At 39.7% G+C, this 25,906-nt stretch overlaps 1 protein-coding gene and 1 pseudogene across 2 annotated transcripts; both read left to right on the top strand.

Annotated features, from left to right (window-relative positions):
- Window positions 1-7,972: 7,972 nt before the first annotated feature.
- Window positions 7,973-10,364, top strand: LOC311492218 (type-2 ice-structuring protein-like; the record flags this gene model as incomplete). Its single annotated transcript, XM_084550435.1, has 6 exons — window positions 7,973-8,884; window positions 9,235-9,279; window positions 9,601-9,713; window positions 9,799-9,945; window positions 10,045-10,165; window positions 10,288-10,364. Exons 1-6 carry the CDS (start codon window positions 8,824-8,826, stop codon window positions 10,362-10,364), a joined length of 564 nt encoding a protein of 187 aa, XP_084406561.1. The 5' UTR covers window positions 7,973-8,823.
- An 11,258-nt stretch (window positions 10,365-21,622) lies between these two features.
- On the top strand, window positions 21,623-23,657 carry LOC311492209 (type-2 ice-structuring protein-like; annotated as a pseudogene). Its single transcript has 6 exons — window positions 21,623-21,679; window positions 21,773-21,857; window positions 21,943-21,978; window positions 22,213-22,319; window positions 22,418-22,552; window positions 23,580-23,657. The product of its transcript is annotated as a type-2 ice-structuring protein-like (transcript).
- The last annotated feature ends 2,249 nt before the right edge of the window (window positions 23,658-25,906 follow it).

The following is a 25,906-nucleotide window of genomic DNA, read 5'->3' as shown; positions in this document are numbered from 1 at the left end:
CCATGAGTAGCTAGCGTGCGAGCCAGGCGAACCAGGCCTTAAATGACTATTTGAGTTGTGCTTTTTGTTATAGCTGCTGCTCATGGTAGTAAAGACATGCTACTTAGTAAAGACATGCTAATTGCTAACATTAGTGGCTAATGCTTTACTACCAAGAGCGGCCAGCGTGCTAGCTGCTCATGGTCGTAAAGACATGCTAATTGCTAACATTAGCAGCTAATGCTTGACTGCATCTAAAGACATGCTAATTGCTAACAATTGTGGCTAATGGTAGAATTAGTGGCTCATGTGTGTAAATATACATGTTAAAAATTACTATTTTAAGTGTGCTTTTTCAATACACAACCCCGGCAACCGCCCACTCGGCACTTCAAAAATTTCCGCGGGAATTTTCTAGTTTTTACTTATTATTCATTTTCCGCCCTTTTTCGCCGATTAATGCGGCCCGAACCGGCGAGAGGACCCCAACACATGATATATCAAAACGTGTGTTTTGATCCCGAATCCCGTGCTATTACTTTTATAAGGGATTGACGAGTTTTTCGCGAATTTATTCGCGAAAAACCGCAGAAAATTTCCCATTGAAATGAATGGAGAAGCCCGAAAAAAAAAAAAAATCAACAGACATTTTCAACAATCAACTGCTCTGGCATACTTTCACCGAGAGACTCCATTTAAATTTTAAAACGTAGGTACTCTTGCCTTCTCTTCAGCGATTCACTTCACTTATCGACTCCTTTTACCGTTTTTAAACTATGAAGCCTCAGAGTTGTGTAGGTTTTTACTCAAATTTCAGGGTTTATAATGGGTGTGTATTGCGCGGAATGTTGGTGCTAGAGTGGCAGGTAGAGTGAGGAGGAGAGAAGAAAATAGGCAAAAAATAAAACAGAAACTGCTCCCGTGGCCACAAATTTCACACCTCAGACATAATTTATACATAGAAACGTAGGAAAATTTGTCTTCTCGCTCAAATTCGTCTGCTAAAGCTGTAAAGTCTTATAGTTTTGGCGTGAGACGCAAAGATGCGCCAGCAACACCCATCCACAGCTTCATAGACTGCCATGTTAAATTTGTGGAGCAAAGCAGAAGCAATCCTTTCTTTGAATCGCTCTTTATAGCTCACATTTCTTCATTTTACCCACAAACTGCATATCTAGACGTTCAGGAAAGACTCAAGATGCCCAAAGTGAAGTCGGTTCAATGATTGGAAACACGGTTTGGCCACAAGGCCTTCCTGTTCGAGGAGGTTCGTTTCAGCATTTTCTCTCCCTCTAGCCATCTTCTAACTGAAATTCAAACTGGTAACCGTGACAACAAGGCCCCAACGGGCATACACACGCTCACACGCAGCAGAAGAGGAGGGTCTCCACAGAAAGAGGCGGGAAACTTCCAACTGACATAAGTAACTGGTATGTGGGGCAGCCATTTTGGCTTTTGGCACCTAAGTTGAACAATGACAGGTGTCTGTCTGTCATTGGCTAGCGCGTCATGTTAATTGCTAACATTAGCGGCTAATGCTACTTTTTAGTGGCAAGAAATTGGTGGTAGCATTAGTGGCAGCATTAGCATGTTAGCGAATAGCATATTAGCGATTAGCATGTTAGCAATTAGCATGTATTTAATTTTTAGTGGCTTAAAAGACATGCTAACACTAAACCAATGTTAAAATTAGTGGCTAGCGGGTCATGTTAATTGCTACCATTAGCGGCTAATGCTAATTTTTAGTGGTAGAAATTGGTGGTAGCATTAGTGGCACCATTAGCATGTTAGCGAATAGCTAGCCACTAATTTCTTGCCACTAAAAATTAAAGACATGCATTAACCTAATGCTAACATTAGGCAGCCATTTTAGTAGTTCTTAGCACTTAATTTGAACATGCGTGTGTAAAATGACAGCCAGAGAAAGCAGAGCAGCTAGCGCGTCAGCGCTAGCCACTATTTAAGCTCCCAGTGGAAAACAGGATCTGCCAAAACATTAAAACCCCCCAAACCATCCCTGTCTCCCTTGGTGCTGTCACACATCTGCTGGGCCTCTTAGCTATAGCTCTTCTCATTGACTGAATGACAACTTCTCAGTCATGTTTGACCTTTTCCTTTATTTTAAACACAAATTATATCTGGCTGCTTTGCTGAAACTCCTGACACAACATCCCTGACCCGTTTCCTTCATCTTATTAGGTCAGTGAATAGCTAAACTGCTAACAGACGCTAACGACTAGCCGTCCAGCATAGCGCATGTATGTTAGCGAGCTAGCGGAGCTAACGGAGCTAGCTAGCCGCTACCTTAACGCCGCGGACTCAACCGCGGAGTTAGCCTCGAGCTAACCGCTAGCTAACCGCTAGCTAACCGGGATTTAACCGCGGACCCGCGGGAGTTAAACACGAATTAGCCGCGGCAGTTAGCCGTGAGCTAACGCGGAGGCTAGTGGGGTTAGCCGCCGGCTAATTCGCCGCGTTGCTCGCGGGAGCTTATCACAGTAATAATGTTGAAGTTTTACAATTTAAAGGGAAGATATTTTTAAATGAAACTGTGTCAAACTGAAAAATATATTATTCCACCACATAAAGTAGGAAACATTTATGGCTTGCAACAACATTAATGACAGTATATATATATAATTGGAGTAATTTAATATATGATGTTTTTAATTAAATAAATAATGAGCTGTTGGACACTCATAAGAGTTATATTAAGTATGTTACATAACATTATTTGACAGGTCTATTTGTCTGCATATAGTTTTCCTCCAGCTGATCCAGACAGACTGCAGTGATGTCCAACGTGAGACAAAGAGCTGGACTCACAGGACAATTTGAAGGTCTTCACTTCATCGCTGATTCCTTGTTACAGCCTGGATGTGTTAAGTTTAATATTGATGTTTTTCTAACTGTAAGACTGTGCCGTAAACTGTTAAACTATTGCTCAGGTAGGAGTAATGAGTTTTATTGTTAAAATTATTATGATTAACGAGCAATTATTACGATTTGCTCGTTCTTTGTCTGGGGATCCTAGTGAGGACGCCCCTCTTAAAGGTGGGGGTCTGACGATCCCTCCCACTCTCTTCCTTATTTGATGCTGGCTTTCAGGTGGAGCTGGGAGGGGTCTGCTGCCTGTACCTGCCCTTCAGTTTGTAGAAGGGCATAAAGGACGACCCTTCTCAGTGTCTCTGCCTCTCAGCCAGACCTACTGCATCCTCCTCATCCTGTTTGGTTTGTTGTACCCTGCATGACATCAAACTCACACCCATCCTGTCAGTAGGAACCAGGCCTTAAATGACTATTTGAGTTGTGCTTTTTGTTATAGCTGCTGCTCATGGTAGTAAAGACATGCTACTTAGTAAAGACATGCTAATTGCTAACATTAGTGGCTAATGCTTTACTACCAAGAGCAGCCAGCGTGCTAGCTGCTCATGGTCGTAAAGACATGCTAATTGCTAACATTAGCAGCTAATGCTTGACTGCATGTAAAGACATGCTAATTGCTAACAATTGTGGCTAATGGTAGAATTAGTGGCTCATGTGTGTAAATATACATGTTAAAAATTACTATTTGAGGTGTGCTTTTTCAATACACAACCCCGGCAACAGCCCACTCGGCACTTCAAAAATTTCCGCGGGAATTTTCTAGTTATCATTAATATTGTTTATTGTTGTTGTCCTCTGCAGTAGACTTGTAGTCAAGTCAAGTCAAGTCAAGTTCATTTATTCGTCTCCCTTGGGAGAAATTTGGTTTAGAGACAGGGTACTGCTGCATAGACAGACATAAGGCATAAAACATATAAACATCCAAACAAAGGAGAGGGTACATAACTGGCAACCAGATAGGGACCAATTGTGCAAGAGGATCTGAGCTGAGCTGTGCAATCTGCCCTACCTAATACTTGAAGTACATTGCTAATACACATTTAAAGTGCAGTGCACAGTAAAGTGCTAGTGCATGTCAAGACCGCCTAAACCGAGGCCAAGACACTACCAAGACCAGAGAGTATCAAGACCAAGACAAGACCAAGACTAGTTCAGCTCTCCACCGAGAAAAAAAAAATATTTTTTTGCCATTTTGCATTTTCCTCCTGTCAGCCAACTAACTCGTGTGTATTGTTGATAAGAAATGAAACCAATCTTAACAGAAAATACACTTCTACTCTATAAGGTCTGATGTTGTTCTCTACAGAATCTGTAGCCTAAACCATTCTGCAGCTGTAGTGGCATGATAGGCTCATAGGGCCACACAGAAGAGGACTTAAGTCTTAACCGTACATACCACATCCAACATTTAATAAAATAAAATATATAATAATAAAATAAGGCTGCATTTCATGTAGGCACGAGAGGGATTAAGCCTGTGTGTGTTCTCATGGTCAGGGATTGACAGACTGTGTGCAGTGACACCGTACCGTATCGTTACCCCGATATAATGATATCAAAAAAAAAAAAAAAAAACTGTGCCTGCCTGGATATTATAGGTTACAAATCCCTTCGAGACCGCTCGGCCAGTCCGAGACATTGCGAGACCGAGAGACCCGAGACCGAGACAAGACCGAGACCGCAGACTGTCGAGGCTGTGACAAGACCAAGACCACGAAAAAGTGGTCTCGAGACCAAGACCGGTCTCGAGAACTACAAGTCTACTCTGCAGACATCACAAACCACACACTCATGTACTACAGTGTCCTGTTAAGTTGGATAGAGGTCAATAAAGTCATCTAAAGGAGAGAAGTTGCTGCGTCTTCTCTGACCGGAGGATTAGGCCAGTATAGATTATTATAACCACGTCTTTTAATCGCACTGCCATTACAGTATAAAACCATGCATTCTGTAATGTTAGCATAGACATTTTTACTGGATTTGATCAGATTCAACGATTTTCCAATTCGTGTGTGTGTGGGTGGGGGTGGTTGGGTAAATGGGTAGGTATGTGTGGGTGGTTGTACGTGTGTGTGTGTGTGTGTTCATTGTGCTGCAAAGTGCGACACTAAATCTGTGACACTTTGCACCACTAAATCTAACCAGGTCAAATTGATCCGGTGAAGACCACAGGTGGTATAAATTGTGATAAAACATAAGAGATAATTTAACAAATATAGTCATAATTAGTTTGACTTGTACCGACCATAGTAGGGGACCATCCATGTCATTTTCAGGCAATTATATGGAAGAAAACCAAAGTTATGACAGTTTACATTTTGAAATGGGGCCAAATTGACCCAAAGACAACAGGCGGGTTAAGACAACATGATGCATGACATTTAAAAAAAATATATGATGTAATGTTAAATTAAAAATGAATTTCTTGAAAAAAAAAATAATAATAATTTCTTTAATAAATAATATAATCGATAAAGTTTTTGCTTATTTACTGCAGTAGGACGAGTCGGACATCACACTGAGACGTAAATAAGAGGACAGCGAAAGGGAAGAGCATGCTGATGAGGGAGCTCAGAGGTTAGAGGTCGTCAGGCAACGTCACTGTTCGGCAAACATTTGAGATCTGAATGGAAAAAGTGTTTTTTAAATTAAAGTAGAAAATACAGTTTATTGGATAAACAGCCCACATAGCAGGTTCTTGGTTTGAAGAATGAATACGAGTCCATTCGTTTCCTTTGACTAACATTCTTCTATTTTCTCTTTATGTTACAGTTTTTCTCGATTGTTTACACACAAAAACTGGTACTTGAGACACAATGACCACAACATGTAACTCGTGCACCAACCCCCTGAACCAATTCTGCTAAAGTACAAGCACAATTCCTGCTTTACACTCAAATTGCAATTCTAAAACACACTTTTTTCACAACACTACACACAATTCTCTGCATTTGGCACAATTTTCATGGCGAAAATCTCTTGTTTTCTCAAGGAACACACTACCATTCAAATTCTAAAGTTAAGTTGTCCTACTATGCATACTGACTCATCACATGGGTAAACACCTGTCACACAGGTTTACAATTAGCAATCATTGCTTTAGCATAAAAAGGGCAACAGGTGGGCTCTGTTTTGGAGTAATGGATGCCAACATTGAAAACAGAGGCAGAGCCAGAGCCAGAGGAGTGAGAGTAAGAGGAGGAGGACAGGGAGAACGAGAACGAGGACAAGGAAGGCCAAGGACTGTAATCTCTGATGAGATCCGAGCCACTTTGGTTGACCATGTGATCAACCATGGTCTAACAATGAGGGAGGCTGGGCAAAGAGTACAGCCAAATTTGAGCAGGTACACTGTAGCATCCATTATCCGGACCTTCTGAAATGAGAATAGGTAAGAAATCTACTCTCAATAGAAAATTGCAGTACTGCATATCAATACAGTACTCAATGAGTACAGTAGTACAGAAATGCCTGTGGACTGTTCTATAAAAATAAAGTATGTTTCAAGTATTTGGGAAATGTATTCTTACTTTGCATTCCTACACAGTATTTACAGTATTTTACTATTTGTTTGGCAGAACTGAAAGATTACCAACACAAGGTGGTCGGGAACGTCTTCTATCTCCTGAACAGGAAACTGAAATAATCAACATGGTCCTAGAAAATAACGCCATAACAGCATAGTTTTTTTTACAATAACTGTATACAGTAAATTCTTCTGTTTTGTATGTAGACCACTGTACAGTATGTGGAACTTTGTGTTGGTTGGGATGTACACTGTGTACATTGTTTTTGTGGGAAAAATAAAATATATTTATTACCGTGTATTTGTGTGTTCTGAATATAAAAACAATATTCTCAAATATTTTACATTACAACACACTTATATATATATGTATATACTGTCTGTAGTAAGTGTAACACTGAACAAAAAAGGCCTAAGTCATTACGATGAATGGAGAAGTGTGTTTTACATTGAGCACGTCAGTGTTCAACTGGTTCTTATAAATGTCTATTGATATGATGGTTTGTGTGTGTCATTTGAAAACAAAATACCATTTTGAGAAGAAATAACATTGTTTTGAATGTGAAGTTTAATTTTGCAGGAGAATTGAGAGGTTTTGCCCATTGTGTGTGTGTTTTTGGATTTGTGTGTAGAGTTCTGAGAATATGAGGCATGCTTTCAGAAAATGTGTGTAAACAATCGAGAAAAAACTGTAATGAAATCAAGATTTGACACAGTTTGTCTTTCTAACAGCAGGGGGCAGACCTGCATCACTCATCAGGTCTACAGTATTTACACAAGAAAGACACAATATAAAATACCAGAACCAGTCAAATATCTACTCTGTTTAGCTTTTTACAAAATAATTCTGCTTAGGAAAATAATCACTGTCAGTTCAGTTATCTCAATATAAATTCTTCCACATGACTGAAAACACTATGTATTAATGAATGAATCAGTTTAAACTATATTTATTCATTCATTCATTCATTCATCTTCTGTACCCGCTTATTCCTGTTAAGGGTCGTGGGTGTCTGCTGGAGCCTATCCCAGCTGTCATCGGGCGAGAGGAGGGGACACACCTTGGACAGGTCTCCAGTCTATCTCAGGGCTAACACAGAGAGACAGACAACCATCCACACTCACACCTACGGCCAGTTTAGAATCACCAATTAACCTAATGAGCATGTGGTGGGATGGTGGGAGGAAGCTGGAGTACCCAGAGAGAACCCACGCAGACACAGGGAGAACATGCAATCTCCACACAGAAAGGCCCAGTCGGCCCATGGATTTGAACCTGGGACATTCTCGCTGTGCTAACCAATAGTTGACTTAAACTATAATTTAAGTCAAATGTCCTTAGATCAGACTTAACATAACGCATTTTAACTCTTTGTTGTAGTGTTAATCAAAGATGAGTTATCTTAAATGCATTTAGTTTCCTCTTATTAAAGACCAAAAGAGGAATGAAGCATCAGCTTTTGTTCATGACTTTGTAAAAGATGACCCGAAGGAGGCGCTGTCTCCACTCTGGCAGTTCAGTGATTCCCCAAGGGTTCATGTCCAGGGTTGTAGTCTGGTCAGCTTCCACACCCAGGGTTAGGTCTCTAGTGGACGGCTCCTCCGTGGCCGTGGAGAGTCAGTCAGTGATTAGGCTGCTTTTTTCCCGCTCACATGCTGCGTGTCTTTCTTTGGTGAACTCTGAGATCTAGGACAATTGTTAGAGACTTGTGATCTACAAATGGTGTAAATGTAAATTCACCCTAGATAGAGGAAAATTAACCATGTGTAACGTTGAGGCACAGAGCACGGGCAAGTCACCATGTGGTGCATAGTTCACGCAGAATCATGTAAATAAGTGTTGACAGCTTTTAATTATTTTGTCAACTTTTAATTATTAGATTTAGTCAAACTGCAACTAACAACATGTTAGGTGGGTGTACTACTGCATGGTTAAAACTTACTGACACTATGAAGCCAGGCTGCTAATTGAGGAGTCATATCTCACACTGAGACAAACATGAATTTATAATGCTTTACCCTGAAGTTCGGTTGAACTGCTTGGACAAATATCAGGTGAGCTTTGGTCAACACTTGGAGGTTGGATGAGGCCATTGTTGGACCAGCCCAGTATAAACACCAGTACCTGCAATGAAACAATGAGTCACCTTTCTTGGCATTGCCCCATAGCTGCTGTTTTACTTGGATCACAGGTTCAATTCATGTTCTCATTTCTGTCTTTGCATAGTCAATGAGCTTTCACCTGGACATGTGTATATAAGAGAATCTCTTTCCTGTCTGACACATTCCCTGCAGGCTGACACTGTGAAGGAAGAAGGTGAAGAAGAAGATTTTTCTACACCAGGTTCACCCATCATCTTCTTTCCTCATCAGTGTTGGCTTGTCTGCTTCTTGTAGAAGTTACTGTCTGTCTCTCTGAAAGGTTGTCCACCATGAAGATGCTGGCTGTGTCTTTGCTTGTGTGCGCCGTGATGTTTCTAACCCGAGCTGCTGGTGAGTATTGATGCTGGTCGTTTAACGTACATGAGAACAAGTAGGAAGTGTTTTACCTCAACATCTCCATTTTCTGACTCTTAATACTTCTACTCCATCACATTTCGCATTTTACTTTACATAAAAAGGCATTCTGGGCTATTACATTTTATTTACATGTTGGTGAAAATCCTCTATTAGTGTACCTTTTACGTTTGAATGCAGGAGTTGAAAAACTGTGTTTGTATCGTGTTGTGTCATCGGTGTTAGAGAAGACGGTTATCATGAAGTAAAGGATGTGATTATTTCTTCAACCAGTGCTCACTTGTCTGAAAGGACAGATTAACACCCTGATCAAACTGTCGTTGCAGCTCTGACAGGTACCACAGATGAACCTTGGACAGAAGGACCACCAGGTGAACCTGTATTTCATCAGATTTGTGTTAATTGCTGAGTGTAATCAGAGACGACTCAGAAGAAGATGGAAATAAGATGTGGAACTGACGTGGAAGCACTGCGACCCAACCTGAGTTGAAGAAGTGTTGATTTCCTCTGATTTAGAATGAGGCCTGTTTGAGACATGAACATATCTACAGTATGATCCAATAATAACATCTCTATCTCACACAGATGAAAACAGCTAGGCATGGCCAACAGTTACAACACTTTGTCAAAAGGGTTTTATGCAACTACCCACAACTAAACGTCACCCTCTCTTCTGAATTTGTCTTGTGCAGATACTACACTTGATGGTGGATATCATCTTCCATCTTGCCCTCATGGATGGATTTCATTTGATACTCACTGCGTCCTTTACGTCCCGGAGAAGATGACTCAGGCTGAGGCCGACGTAGGTTAACTCTGCACATTTTGTGTCCCATCACTGAGGTTGTTTTTCTTGGCCACTCCATTCTCTTTGCTCCTCTCCACTGTAGCAAAACTGCTGGTCCAAGGCGATGGGGTTGCCTGGATTTCTAGCATTTGTGTCTGAAGCCGGGAACGCTGAACGGATCCATGAGATGATGAAGAGAGCTGGACAGGAGCATGGACAAGTATGGGTTAGAGACCCTAAAAGTACAGAGGTATGGAATTCATCCTCATGAAATCATCATTCTTGAAATCAGTATGAATTCCAACATAAATCGGCTGTTTGTTTTTTTTTTGTTTTTTTTTTCTCACAGGGTTCTCACTCGTGGTTAAATGACTTTTGGAATTATTTTCATTACAATGACAACTTGAGCAGCTTCTGTCATGGAGAGTCTGCCAAGCAGGAGAATCGCTGTTTGATGCTAAGCTTTGAAGGTAAATCCACCCACCCTGAAAATGAATAAAAGTGTTTTAGAATTACGCAACAACATGGATTCCGTCTTTGGTTCAGGTTCAGTTTGAGTTGTCCTGACTGACGCTTGTGTTCTTGCCGCTAGGAAACGGGTCTGGATGCTTGGACTATGCACAGTGTGACGCCAAGCTTCCATCGATCTGTAGCTGCATTCTCATGTGATGCCTGAACTGAAACAGACTTGATCTGTAAAACACTGGTTCACGTGTTCTTCAGTCTCTCATTTATCTGATTTCACATCTGTACTTGTGTAATTCTGCGTTAAGAATGTCATGAATAGAGCAGAATGAACATCTAAATGCTGTTGCCACAAACTTGTTCCGCAGAATGAACTGTACTTTCTTTTCCTATACCAATTAAAACATTTATGCATTATACTATGGTCTTTGACTCTGTGTTGAATCTTCTGATTAAATCGGTATATCTAACAATTCCAGCTATAATACCATTATACAAATACATTATCTATTACACAAAACCAAAAAAACATTTGAAAATTCTTGCAATTTTAATTTAACCCTCCTCAATAGTCCTCAACATTTATTTTATTTTATTTTTTTTATCCTTGGGGTCAATTTGACTACAGCAGTTTAAACCTCCTGAAAATTATTATAATTAAAGTATTATAAATAAAAATTAAAATTGTCATTGGTGGTTAGCGCTGATGCCTCACAGCAAGAAGGTTCTGGGTTCAAATCCATCAACTGACTGGGGCCTTTCTGTGTGGAGTTTGCATGTTCTCCCTGTGTCTGCATGGGTAATCTCTGGGTACTCCAGCTTCCTTCCACCGTCAAAAGAGATGCTGGTTAGGTTCATTGGTGATTCTAAATTAGCCATAGGTGTGAGTGTGGATGGTTGTCTGTCTCTCTGTGTTAGTCCTTTGATAGACAAGGAGACCTGTCCAATGACAGCTGGGATAAGCTCCAGTGCGCCTGCGAAAGTTCAGTGTCAGCAACCCAAAGTCTTGCTGTATCTTCATGTTTTGACTCATACCCTCCTGCCAAAATGAGCTACCTAGTGTAGGGTTGCAAGTGGGTCACATCCAACTCTATCCCCCCCCAAATTAGTTATCTCAAGGCGTGGCACTGGTGTGTGAATGTGTGTGTGCTTGTGTGAGCGAATGGGTAGATGTGTCTACGACTGTAAAGCGCTTTGAGTACCAATAGGTAGAAAAGCGCTATATAAAAGCAAGGCCATTTACATTGATAGACAAGAGCTCAACAGTTTATCTGTTTGGGCCTTGAAACCATTTTGATGACATTAGCAGCACTAAGTCTAGCCTGCTGTTCAAGTAGGGAGCTCGACCATAACATCTTTCCATTTTTGGAATGTAGCATGTTTACTGGTGGTTGAGAGACAACAGGAGGTCAACACTGAGGGTCACATTCTCAACAGAGGAGGATGTCTTATTATCAGGGTCCTCTTCAACAATGTCCTGTGTCTCAGACACATTCTCACAATGAGAGAGAGCAGAAAGATAGAGCACTCAGAGCGCACAGAGAAATTCTGAAGGTTTAGAAGGCTGCTATGCTGTTTTTGTATGTTGCTTCACCCCTATGTTGAGTGAACTATCAATATCTTCCAGCCCCGGCATGATGGGTTAGGGCCCTAAAGCTTTTTGAATAATATAAAACCTCAGTATCATCCAAAACAACCACAACAAAATGTTGATATTTCTTAAATGTTTTCATACAGCTAAAAGAGCCTGGGGTCAAATCAGGACATCAACATAATGTTTATCACTGAAAAGTAATTTCATCTGAGTTTCATTCCCTTTAAAAACACAGATCATTGTTATTTAATTCAGCAAAGGTTGCAGCTTTGAGCTTTGACTATAAATCAATATTTAATTATATAGAATGAGCTGCAGCAAGCCTCCAAACTGATGTTAATGTGTTAATGTAAAGTAGTGGGTGATGTGTCTTATTGTTTTTATCTTGTTAGCTGTGGATCAGTCAACAGTACAGGGCAGCAATATCATTTGTATTTAACTTGATTCAGTTTCCTGTCCTACTCATCTGTAGCCTAGCATAGCCAAACTTAATTCTCATCAGAATATGAGCCTGGTAACACTTACTTTGGATTTCATTTTGTGATGTTTTTGATCCAACACTGAGAAAAAAAACAAAAAAAAACAAAAAACAGATGTGGTCCGAGAAGAGCTCATGTGACAGCGTTCCAAGCAGAAAACGTCTCACTGTGTCTTAAAGGGAAAGACAAGGAGCAAAGTCTCTGTTTAGTTTGATATGTTTCCAGCGATGCTGAAAGAGTATAAAGTAATAAAGATGGGTCAGACATCTGTTTCCAAATAATCAGTAAACACAGCCATTTCCAGTGTATTTCATGAGGGAGGGTTGGTTGATGTTGTAACTTGACTGATAACACCAGAAACAACGTCACCCAGCAGCCTAGGCCTATAGCAGCAAAACTAACTATAAGCTTTATCTATTATCTTCTTGCAGAGTTGTGGTGTGGTCCAGGTGATATCTGGTTGCTGCTGCAAGAAGTGGGACGTTGTGTTCACAAGCTGAGTTATGGGCCACAACGTACTGGCAAAACCATAGATCTTGTGTTGGAGGACCCTCGTCCTAAGTTGCGCATGACTTTGGCTGACGAATTATAATCAGTCAAAGTAAACATATATACCAAATTTAAAGAAATTCCCTCAAGACACTCCTGAGATTGAGAGAGAGTAGGACATTGGTATGGTCATATGGGTGAACTACCCTGGAAAGTTAGCCTGAAGCCGCCCTGTTACTCCTTCAAAGATCTGCCGGACGAATCAGATCATTTGGGGGCGGGGCTTTATGTGGTGATGGACAGAAGAGTAACTGTAGTCGTACACGTCGTCTGAGAAACGTGGAGTTGAATTAGTTTACAACTAAATGACTCTGATGTGAATGAAATCCAAGTATTCTGAGGAAATAAGGGTGGCTACACCAGACTAGAGATGGACAGATCTACTGATGTAGTAGTCAGAAAGGTACAATACAATATCACTACAAGATAAAAAATGTGATAAAACTGCAGATGGCATTAGCCAGTCACTGTTTTTATGGGAATAATTTGGTTCATGTCACAACAAACACAAGAGAATCTGCCAGCTGTTAGGTTTGCTCACTCTAGTATCCTTTACTTTGTAAATAAACAATGGGCTCTATGTCAATACCTTCGACTGATGAGGGCGCAGGTATTGACATAAAGCAAGTAGCCTTGAAATCTTTGTTTGATTTGATTTTCACTTGTTTAGTGATGGTGTTGGTCTATGCTCCCTTATTCAGCTTCAGTCAGACTAAGGCTCACATGACAAACACAGATGAGCAGATGAAGGGAAAGACCAACACACTTTGGTTCAGTCATAACCAAACCAGAGTGTTTCAGCATTTCCTAACATCATTCCTGTCCACACTGCCACATAAGCAAAAGTGTTTTTACAGTTTGCATTGAACCATTGAAGCAGGCTCGTAGAGTGGGTTGTCCATGAACCAGAGGGTTAGTGGTCCAAGTTTACCTCCGGGGTAACCAGGTGGGTGGGACCGGGAGGAAAGAGACGGAGCAAGAATGAAAGTCAAAGCTAAAACTTAGTTCAATAAGCTATGTTTATTTAAGTTAGTGTGATGTAGTAACATGCCTGCCTGCACGACTAGCCAACACTGGTGTGAGTCATTTATACTTGTGCACTCATCAGTCTGGCTCACTCTGTAACTACACCACCCAAATGCTAGTCGGTGCTGTGTCTTTTTTGCCAATCACGTTAATTTTTGTTTCTACTTCGTGCTTTACTTTCCACTTCCTGCAGTATGGCTCACTGCAGGATGCTCTTTGTCCACGATGACCCTGGTGCCTCTTCTCCTCTGTCTGTGATGTGTCTGCCATCTCTACTTCCTCTTTCTGCTTCTTCTGTTTTTGGTGCATTCAGGTTCAGGGTTAGGTTGGGGGTTAGGGTTAGGGTTAGAGGCAGACAATCGCCCACCTTCAGACTGTTTTTTTCTTGTAAAAGATGATTTTCCTACCCACTGTCATCAACTGCTGCTCATGTGATAACTTTTGTGTCTTTGTAATATTTTAACTTCTTAATTCTATTAAATTTACATCGAGAGAAGCCACTTTGTAACTGTATGTAACTTTCTTGATTTATTTTTATAGTAAAACACTTTTTACAAGTGTTGTTTCTTGTATGAACTGAACTAAAAAAATAATAATAATTATAAGTATTATCATTAATGTAGTCTAGGGTGAGTTGTTGTTACAATACCAGTGCCTGAGAATGATTGAAGGGATTCCCACCAAAGCCCCGATCATTTATCTAATCACTCATTCAGCTGTAGCGTAACATTTATTTCAGTAATAAAATGCATTTGTGTTGTTCAGTACTTTTAGGCCTCCACACAATGATTCAGCATCCTACAGAATGTTCATCAAAGAGTGACACAGTGAAAACAGCGGCAGCACTTAAAATAAAATGAACTCTTAACACCTATAGTGACTGTCTCAACTTCTCTTTTGCTTTTTCTTGCTGTCGCTTGAGTAAAGTTCACTGTTACTAAAGTTTATGTAAAAATCATACTGAGGTGAAGGGTCAAACATGTAACATATCGGTTAATGACAATAATTATATCTGCTCTTACAGTATATACCAAGATTATTGGCTGAATGAACTCAGTCATTTATTTAAAATAATCACTAAATATATATCCTTGAACTAGTTTTGCCTCTGAGTGTCTTTCAGTCGCTGGGTGTGGCTATCCATTCAGATCCTGCTCTGCAATCAGCCTGCACACCTGAAACCTATCCACCCATCAAGCCCTGCAGTATATCTACCCTGGTCTGCCGTCTACTTCCAGTTAGTTTGTTGTGTTTATCTGTGCAATGACTCATTGACCACGGCTGATGAAGAATTAGTTTGTTTTGTAACATGGTCCTCTCTGTGTTGCAGGATGGTTACCTGTAGTGATGGCGAGATGAAGCCTCATGAGGCATCGAACCACTTGAGCCAACTGGTTCGAGAAAGGGTTCATTTCTCGAAGCTTCATGTGCACATGAAACCACCTACTGGCCAGGTGTATAACCACATAATGTGTGAAGCATTGATTTTTTTGTGTCTGTAATTAGTGATGGGCAATCGAGGTTTTGTTGAAGCCTCGACACGTGATTAAAAAAAGGTTCATTACTCGAAGCTTCAGTGACTCCGTGCTCTATTTTTTGTATCTAGTGGACAATAAAATGTAGTGCAATGGAGACGTGTCTTACTGGTTCATGCTTGTGTGGGACTTGATTCGCCATGCACATTCCTATTCTACTACGTTACATGGATATGTGGTTTAAAGTTGATTATAAGAAAATTATATACATACTAACAATAAAAAATAAAAAAACAAACAAACAATGGGAATCGATCCCTTGATTCAATAACGAAAGACCGGTGATTTCACAGTGTGCCACTAAACCCGTTACAGTTTTTCTCAATTGCTAAAACACAATTTCTGAAACCTTGCTCCATTTTCTCAAAACCTTAAACACAAAACCTCAGCTTCAAGCACGATTTACAAAACCTCTGACTCCTCTTGCAAAATCAAACTTTCGCCTCAAAACAGTTTTACGTGTGCCCAAAATGAAACTTTCGCCTCAAAACAGTTTTACGTGTGCCCAAAATGAAACTTTCGCCTCAAAACAGTTTTACGTGTGCCCAAAATGAAACTTTGGCCTCAAAACAGTTTTACGTGTGCCCAAAATGAAACTTTGGCCTCAAAACAGTTTTACCTGTGCTCAAAAACAAACACTGCTCTCATATAATAAACAAATTGCTCAAAATGACATACACTATCAAGCAGTCAGTAAACAATACACCAAAAAATAGAAAACACGTTGTTCAAAACATATAGTTCTCAGGGAGAAGTACATTTTTAATCTCAAAACAAATTTCATATGTTTCTGTCATTATACAAAAAGCTCAAAATTGATCAGAAATTACTGTTTTGCTCTTTGCATTTTTTTTTGTTCTTCCTCCTTCTTGTACCCTTATTTTTACAGTGCTGTACCCTGCATCTCAAAAACTTAATCTCTGTGATACTGTAATTCTTGTTCTTTGATGATATGAACCTGTAACCAGTCGAAATCTATTGAGCAGTCAGTACTGAAAACAAATGGAAAGCACAATGTACAGGGCCATACAATTTGTTTATTGTACCATATACAGCCAACAACATGGTCTATGATTGTTGCTCGAATTTCATCGGATATTTCCACTCTTTGTCTTCCTCTTCCTCTTCCTCTTCGTCCTCCTCTTTCTCTTTCTTGCCCTCCTCCTCTTTCTCCTCGTCCCCCACCTCGCATACGCACTCGTCCTCGTCCTCTCACATAAATTCTTCTGTCCATTCTCACACTTTCTCATTCCCACCTTCAACAACCTGTTTTCTCTCTGAACTGGCTTATATTGGTTGTCACATCATTTGAAAGAAGTGAAATCAATTTTGACTGATTGTGTTCAATCAATGACATTTCTGCTCTCTTTATATGTAATTGTTGCCACTTGTGTTTACCAGTATGGATGACATGTGCATTAGAGTGCAGAATGTGTTTTAAGAATGAGAATGTGTTTAGAGTTTTGCTAAACCATGTGAAATGGTTTAAGGTATTGACAACAGACTGAACAGTTAGCTTAATGAGTTCAAGCAACTGAGAACTTTCTTCAGCCAATGGATTTTAGTGTTTTAGCAACTGAGAAAAACTGTAATGGCGCGCGGTTGTCGTTGAACCATTTTCATTACGTCACTACTACACTCTGTGGACCGTCATTACAGTTTTTCTCAGTTGCTAAAACACTAAAATCCAATGGTTGAGGAAAGTTCTCAGTTGCTTGAACTCATTAAGCTAACTGTTCAGTCTGTTGTCAATACCTTAAACCATTTCACATGGTTTAGCAAAACTCTAAACACATTCTCATTCTTAAAACACATTCTGCACTCTAATGCACATGTCATCCATACTGGTAAACACAAGTGGCAACAATTACATATAAAGAGAGCAGAAATGTCATTGATTGAACACAATCAGTCAAAACTGATTTCACTTGTTTCAAATGATGTGACAACCAATATAAGTCAGTTCAGAGAGCAATGGGGGACGAGGAGAAAGAGGAGGAGGGCAAGAAAGAGAAAGAGGAGGACGAAGAGGAAGAGGAAGAGGAAGACAAAGAGTGGAAATATCCGATGAAATTCGAGCAACAATCATAAACCATGTTGTTGGCTGTATATGGTACAATAAACAAATTGTATGGCCCTGAACATTGTGCTTTCCATTTGTTTCCAGTACTGACTGCTCAATAGCTTTTGACTGGTTACAGGTTCATATCATCAAAGAACAAGAATTACAGTATCACAGAGATAAAGTTTTTGAGATGCAGGGTACAGCACTGTAAAAATAAGGGTACAAGAAGGAGAAAGAACAAAAAAAATGCAAAGAGCAAAACACAGTACTTTCTGATCATTTTGAGCTTTTTGTATAATGACAGAAACATATGAAATTTGTTTTGAGATTAAAAATGTACTTCTCCCTGAGAACTATATGTTTTGAACAATGTGTTTTCTATTTTTTGGTGTATTGTTTACTGACTGCTTGATAGTGTATGTAATTTTGAGCAATTTGTTTATTATTTGAGAGCAGTGTTTGTTTTTGAGCACAGGTAAAACTGTTTTGAGGCCAAAGTTTCATTTTGGGCACACGTAAAACTGTTTTGAGGCCAAAGTTTCATTTTGGGCACACGTAAAACTGTTTTGAGGCGAAAGTTTCATTTTGGGCACACGTAAAACTGTTTTGAGGCGAAAGTTTCATTTTGGGCACACGTAAAACTGTTTTGAGGCGAAAGTTTGATTTTGCAAGAGGAGTCAGAGGTTTTGTAAATCGTGCTTGAAGCTGAGGTTTTGTGTTTAAGGTTTTGAGAAAATGGAGCAAGGTTTCAGAAATTGTGTTTTAGCAATTGAGAAAAACTGTAATTTGCACTAATGTTTATGTTTCAGCGCTTACGTCAACTATTTTCTTTTGCTCTTGGTATCATGGTTTAGTAGTGTGACTATATATAGTCAGAAGTGCGTGTATAGTTTTGGGCTATAGTTTTATATTAGATATATCATATATATCTATATCTTATCTGTATCTCTCTCTCTGTCTTATCTATATATGCCGCTATTTAGGACTATCTATGTAACTATGTCTATCTATCAGTACAGTGTTATCTAACTATGTAACTAATTTATCTATTTCTCTCTGAATCTCTAATTACGATCTATCTCCACAAAATACGCAACTAACTCCAACTACAGCAACAAACCACTCTGCAAAGAAACATTCAAATGAGCACCACCAAATAGGGTATCCGGGAAATCCCTGAACACACTCGATCCACCAAGTGATTCACATGACAAACCGAACCCCTCAGGTGATTCGTTTGCTGCTGAAGCGTCCGAAGCACTTGAGTGACGTCTGAAGCAGTTCAAGTGCTTCGAGTGACCTCCGAAGCGCTTGAACTGCTTCGGACGTCACTCAGCTGCTTCGAACGAACCACGCCTCGGCACAGTAGTTCGATACAATTGCTTCATGAGCTACGGCGCATGTGTCGGAGCCTCGGGTGTCAGAGGGCCATCACTATCTGTAATGGCTCTTGGGAATGACTATGAATTACAAAAAAGTGTATGACCAAATAATTTCTCTACTTAAATTATCACAGGTGTATGATATTTTTTGAATAAAACACACAATATATATTGTGTGTGTAACTTTTCCCAAAATGGTAGTATGATATGATATGGCAGGTTGTGTGTTTTTCCGTCACTTTAGGCAAATGGCATGGGCTTAAACAGGCAGAGGAAAGTGAAAGTGCTTGTGGAACTAGGAAGAGGGCACTCATTATGTCTCTTCCTAGCTGGCTCCATCCTCTTACCTATCTTTCTCTCCTCACTCTCCTAAATCTTCAAACTATCTCTCTCTTTTTAAACTATCCAAACTATCTCCAAATTATATAAACTCTATCCAAACTCCGCAACTTGACACTCTATCAAAGAAACCCGAGAGGTTTATAGTGCTGTCAAACCTCGCGGGAAAATCAGAACCACTAGGCGCGTTCGACTTCATGCAGATCTGTGCCGATCTGACTTGACGTGATGCATGCTGGGTTGTTATGCTCATAGACCTCGAATATGATTGGTTAAAATGAACTTGTTCTACCCAGCATGTATCACGTCAAGTCAGATCTGCACAGATCTGCATGAAGTCGAACGCGCCTACTTTCTGAATCAGTCACGTGGTACAGCCGGGCAGCGAGGCTTCGGACGTCATTATTTTTGGCCCCTCCCCTAAATGAAGCAAGCCTCGATACGCGCTTCGCGGAAACCCCGCCTCCATTCTCGACACACGCTTCGAAGCCTCGACACGTCTCGTAACATCACTAGTTACCTGTTACCTTAAACAATAGATCTCCAATCCAGCTCAGCATCACTCCACCTTCTTCTAAAAAATGAACATTCCTGGACTCAAAACCTTCTAATTTTGAGTCCATTTTGCATTGCCTTGTGACATCAGAACTAAATTTGATTTCATTGATCAGGATTACAAACTGAATCCAGTAAAAGAAAAAGAGTGTGTACAATTTTTCATACTCATATGTTAATGAGTAGTGTTAAACTTATTTGGTCCATCTGTTCAGTATAAAACTCAACTTTCTCTGTCAATACAATTGTAATTATCAACGCTGACTGGAAATCACCACAATAAAAGTGCCAAATTGTTCCTTAAAGCGATTATTAAAAAGATTGGGCCTATTGTGAAACTTCTAGCCTAATGTGTCTTATCATTTACGGGTAACTTCCTCACACGGTGTGATCTGCAGGGTGCAAACACATTAATTTGCTCAAACATGTGATAGGGACGGTTTCCTCTGTGATAAAACAGTGTTGCAAAGCAGAAAAAAAATTTCCATTTAACGAGTCATGTTCGAAGACATGCACATACAGTATGTATCAGACATTAGATGAGTTGCCGGATAGAAGAGAGACATGAGCAGAAGAATGTTTGAAGGAATCTGGTGGATGGAGCGGACCTGATGTGAAATTAGAACAAAACCAACAATGAATTATGACTTACACTCCACAGTCCTTCAAAAAACAAATGACATGTCAAAACTGTAAAGCTGTAATGATGGTAGAGTTTAGGATTCTGGTTTGCACTACTGAAAACCTCACATTTTCTACTGCCTGAAAAGGTATCAACTCTATTTACTCAGAGATCTCACATCCTCAACATCATCCGTTTTACATCATGAATTCTATTGGGCCCTCCTTAGTGTCCATGATCATTTGAAACCCATGGCAACAAAAAAAAATAGGACTGGATTCTTAACAACCTCAGAATTACAGACTAATTTCCAAGTTCCCTTTTACTTCAAAATTTTTGCAAAAACCATGTCCAAACAGCTCCTCTTTCTGCTAGAAGCTAATGACTTATTTAAAAGCTTTCATTCTGGTTTCAGGAAGCACTACAGCACAGAGACCATCCTACTTAAGGTCACAAATGATCTTTTAATTTGGACCTGGACCTGAGAGCTGGCTTCGATACTGGGGTCTGGGCGGTAATATCAGGCTCAGCCCTCGACTGGTTCTCCTCGTACTTGTCAGATAGAAGGTTTTATGTTTCTGTGAACGATTTTAGATAATCTGTGTGTAATGTGGTGTATGGTGTTCCACAGGGGTCGGTTCTAAGACCGATTTTATTTTCTCTGTACATGTTACCACTAAAAACTGAATCTGTGACAACTTCCTGTGTTGTGCCTGCATTATTGTTTCAGCCTGTTTACATGTTAAGTGTAATTCATGACTTCGCACTGTACAAAATTCACCTACCAGGCTTTAACCGAAACCAGGAAAAAGGATTATATCACTCTGGTTTTAGCTGGTCTCCCCAGGCTCCCATTATGTTTTAGAATAGATCTGAAGATTACTTTTAAGGCTCTTCATGGCCTCAGCTATATCACTGAGTGGTCTACTGTCTGTTCCAGGGGACCAGCAGTTAGGAGCCCCTCAAATGTGAAATGACCAACACGAGGAAATCAGGTCAGCTAAATCTGTGACCCCTTTTAAATCTCTACTTAAAAACGGTTTTAATCTAGTTTTAATTGCATTTTGTGTGTTTCACCGTTTAAATTGTTTATTTTGTAGAAAATACATGAAATTAGTAATTAGGGGGCTGCTTTGTTCTGTTTAAGTATTCATCACCCTCCAATTTTAAGTGCCATCTACTCTTTGAAATGTTATTGATTAAGTAGCAGAAAGAGAAGTGAAGTTCTGACTCTGCTTTATCTGATAACGGTATTTCTCTGTCTCCTGAGATGATGAGATAAGTAATTATATTTAAGAGCTGTTACTTCTCTTAAAATGCTGTGGCTTTAGGTTAGCACAGAGGAGGAAGAAGAGAGGATCACTCTGCTGCAGGTCTGCTACCAACTCTTATCGTCTTTTCCTTTATTGAATGTTCATCATGTGGGTGTTAAATATTTCCAACATGTCTGGTTCTCTTGACTGAAGCTAGAAATCAGCATCATCTCCACAATGAAGACGCTGCCAGTGATGGTGATTGTTTGTGTCATGATGACTCTGATTGGAGCTGATGGTGAGTATATCGTAGAGTATCGTCTGCATACAGTGACATGAGACTCGTTACAGTATTTAATGAATGCTGTGAAAATCTCTTCCAGCTCCTCCAGAAGAAAAGTCCAGTGATATTCAAACCGGTCAGTGGGTATTTCTCAAAGATTTCTACTGACATTTGATGCATGTTGTTGCTGTCATCCTTTGCAGTCAGACTAATGTTGGTGTTTAGCTTCTCAGAAAGTCTTAATCACTAGTTAAGAATGGTTCAGTCCCAAAGCATAGTTACTAATAGACAACTGACAACGACTCACATTATTATATTATGTTTCAATAAAAGTCTATATATTAAACCTTTAACTGGAGACTGTTTTCAGCAAAGAGTCGCCTGATCAAGAGGTCCTTACATTGTCGTGGATGGTCTGAGTACAATGGACGTTGTTTCCCCTACGTTCCAACACGCATGACTTGGGCTAGAGCTGAGGTAATCACTGGGTTTATTTTATGTCTTGCATCCTTTTGGTTGTGAGTCCTGCTATTGCTTTGACAACTCTCATTTATCTCTGTTTATCTCCACTGCAGAAAAACTGTCAGTCCCTGGGTGGAAACCTTGCATCGATTCATAATGTGTCCGAGTACCATGAGATGCAGAGGCTGATAATCATTAGCACTCATGCGTATCCAGAAACATGGATTGGAGGCAGTGATGCTCAACAGGTATTTAATTCATCATTTTAAATGAATCATTTTTTTTTTTAGTTTGTGTCCACCACCGGGTGGCACAGTGGCGAGGTGGTTAGCATTGATGCCTCACAGCGAGAAGGTCCTGGGTTCAAATCCATGGGCCGACTGGGCCTTTCTGTACTGGGCCTTTCTGTGTGGAGTTTGCATGTTCTCCCTGCGTCTGCGTGGGTTTTCTCTGGGTACTCCGCCTTCCTCCCACCATCCAAAGACATGCTCATGAGGTTAATTGGTGATTCTAAATTGGCCGTAGGTGTGTGTGTGAGTGTGAATGGTTGTCTGTCTCTCTGTGTTAGGCCTGGCGACCTGTCCAGGGTGTACCCTGCCTCTCGCCCGATGACAGCTGAGATAGGCTCCAGCAGACCCCCGTGTCCCTTAACAGGAATAAGCGGGTACAGAAGATGAATGAATAAATGAATGTCCACCACCTCCTCCCATCCTCCTCCAGTTGTCATCTATGTTTTGCAGGTTTTTAGATTTTCCTGTAACACCAGTGACACGCTTGTTTTGTTTTGTTTATTTTTAATAATATCTGCTGCGTCTGCAAATCAATCATCACCATCACAGCACAAGGCCCAGTGTTTGTCAAGTTTTTGAGGAAATATTTTTCAATTCGGAATCTATTTAAATCTGTGATTTAGGAGAATTTCTGGTTGTGGAGTGATGGGACGCCTTTCCGCTATTCAAACTGGTGTCCTGGAGAGCCCAATAACCACAAGGCTGCACAGCACTGCATACAAATGAATCATGATCATGGAGGTAAATCCTAATTTCAGTTTAGAACTGGCTATGAGATTGGTGTAACTGATAAATGGTAAAACACTAAGGTTGATTGACTGAGAAACGTGTTAGTAATGTTGTTCATGCAAATATCTGATCAGATTATTTCATTTAGCATAAGTGTAAACAGTTAACGTTGAACTATTTTAATGCAAATAAGGATTATTGTAAATGTAGTCAGTGTCAGGTTTTCTTTGTTTTTGTTTGTTTTTGGTACTTGTAGGGTCCAAGTGCTGGGATGATTTCCAGTGTCATGCACATCGTCCATCTGTCTGCGCCAAGAAAATGGGATGAGTCCTGAAACAGAAGAATCTGTCACAAACACTGGTGGATGAGTGCTGATGTTTGTGTTTTCATGCTCTTATTTCTTAAGCTAATCACTCTGGAGCCTCTTTATATTTCTTTAATCGCTGTAACGCAACTAAAGGAGTGAAGCGACAAGTCAGATAAACAGAAGCTGGGTCGTCTCAGAGGCTTTGTGCCTTTATCTAAGAACAGACTGAATGTGTTATGAAAAGTATGCTGTTAGCAAAACTTCCTTCTGCACAATGAACTCATCTTTGCTTTTGTTCTTTGAAAAAATTAAAAGCCTGAAGCATTGAAACAAGCATCACTATGAGTGTTTGTTATGTGTCTTGATTTTATTAACTATTATTTACCCATCTCTTAAAAGTCTACCCTACATACTTAAGACCAATGCTCATCACAATGACTGAAGTTTTTTTTTTCCTCTCATGGATCATCTTCTCGAAAGTTTCCACTTCAGGTGATTAATAAAACAGAACAAATGCCAACGTAGAAGGTTCTATTACAGTTTTTCTCAATTGCTAAAACACAATTTCTGAAACCTTGCTCCATTTTCTCAAAACCTTAAACACAAAACCTCAGCTTCAAGCACGATTTACAAAACCTCTGACTCCTCTTGCAAAATCAAACTTTCGCCTCAAAACAGTTTTACGTGTGCCCAAAATGAAACTTTCGCCTCAAAACAGTTTTACGTGTGCCCAAAATGAAACTTTCGCTAAAAACAGTTTTACGTGTGCCCAAAATGAAACTTTGGCCTCAAAACAGTTTTACCTGTGCTCAAAATCAAACACTGCTCTCAAATAATAAACAAATTGCTCAAAATTACATACACTATCAAGCAGTCAGTAAACAATACACCAAAAAATAGAAAACACATAGTTCAAAACATATAGTTCTCAGGGAGAAGTACATTTTTAATCTCAAAACAAATTTCATATGTTTCTGTCATTATACAAAAAGCTCAAAATTGATCAGAAATTACTGTGTTTTGCTCTTTGCCTTTTTTTTGTTCTTCCTCCTTCTTGTACCCTTATTTTTACAGTGCTGTACCCTGCATCTCAAAAACTTCATCTCTGTGATACTGTAATTCTTGTTCTTTGATGATATGAACCTGTAACCAGTCGAAATCTATTGAGCAGTCAGTACTGAAAACAAATGGAAAGCACAATGTTCAGGGCCATACAATTTGTTTATTGTACCATATACAGCCAACAACATGGTCTATGATTGTTGCTCGAATTTCATCGGATATTTCCACTCTTTGTCTTCCTCTTCCTCTTCCTCTTCGTCCTCCTCTTTCTCTTTCTTGCCCTCCTCCTCTTTCTCCTCGTCCCCCACCTCGCATACGCACTCGTCCTCGTCCTCTCACATAAATTCTTCTGTCCATTCTCACACTTTCTCATTCCCACCTTCAACAACCTGTTTGCTCTCTGAACTGGCTTATATTGGTTGTCACATCATTTGAAACAAGTGAAATCAGTTTTGACTGATTGTGTTCAATCAATGACATTTCTGCTCTCTTTATATGTAATTGTTGCCACTTGTGTTTACCAGTATGGATGACATGTGCATTAGAGTGCAGAATGTGTTTTAAGAATGAGAATGTGTTTAGAGTTTTGCTAAACCATGTGAAATGGTTTAAGGTATTGACAACAGACTGAACAGTTAGCTTAATGAGTTCAAGCAACTGAGAACTTTCTTCAGCCAATGGATTTTAGTGTTTTAGCAACTGAGAAAAACTGTAAACATGTGTTCATCTCCATAAATCAAAAAAAAAATAAAAAGTCAAACGAGTTTACACCAATAGTTGATGCAGCTGACAGCCAGCTTTTACAGTTTTTTTCAATTGCTTACACACATTTTCAAAGCTCTATCTGTTTTTCAAAGCTCTACACACAAATTCAATAATTGCTCAAATGAAATGCAAAAAGTGACCCCTATCTTGCAAAATCAAACACAGCGTTCAAAATATTGTACACATATCTCAAAAGCAAGCATTTGTCTCACATCATAAACACATTTTCCATAGTATTATAAACTTATGTCTATCATGTACACACTGTTACTCTAAATCTAAAGCTCTTTTGTTTTTATGGATTTTTTTAAAATATTGCCATATAAGAGTGAAAATACAGTAATATGCAAAAATAAATCAATCCAATCAATATTGGAACCAAACATGTTTATTTTTCTGAATAAATCAGTTGCTGTAGTGAATTCAGTTTTGTACAGCACATAGGAAAA

The sequence above is a fragment of the Chelon labrosus genome, assembly GCF_963514085.1.
Source record: "Chelon labrosus genome assembly, chromosome: 1".
Lineage (NCBI taxonomy): Eukaryota > Metazoa > Chordata > Actinopteri > Mugiliformes > Mugilidae > Chelon > Chelon labrosus.
The sequence above is the reverse complement of the archived record's forward strand: the minus strand, read 5'-3'. Positions and strand labels throughout refer to the sequence as shown.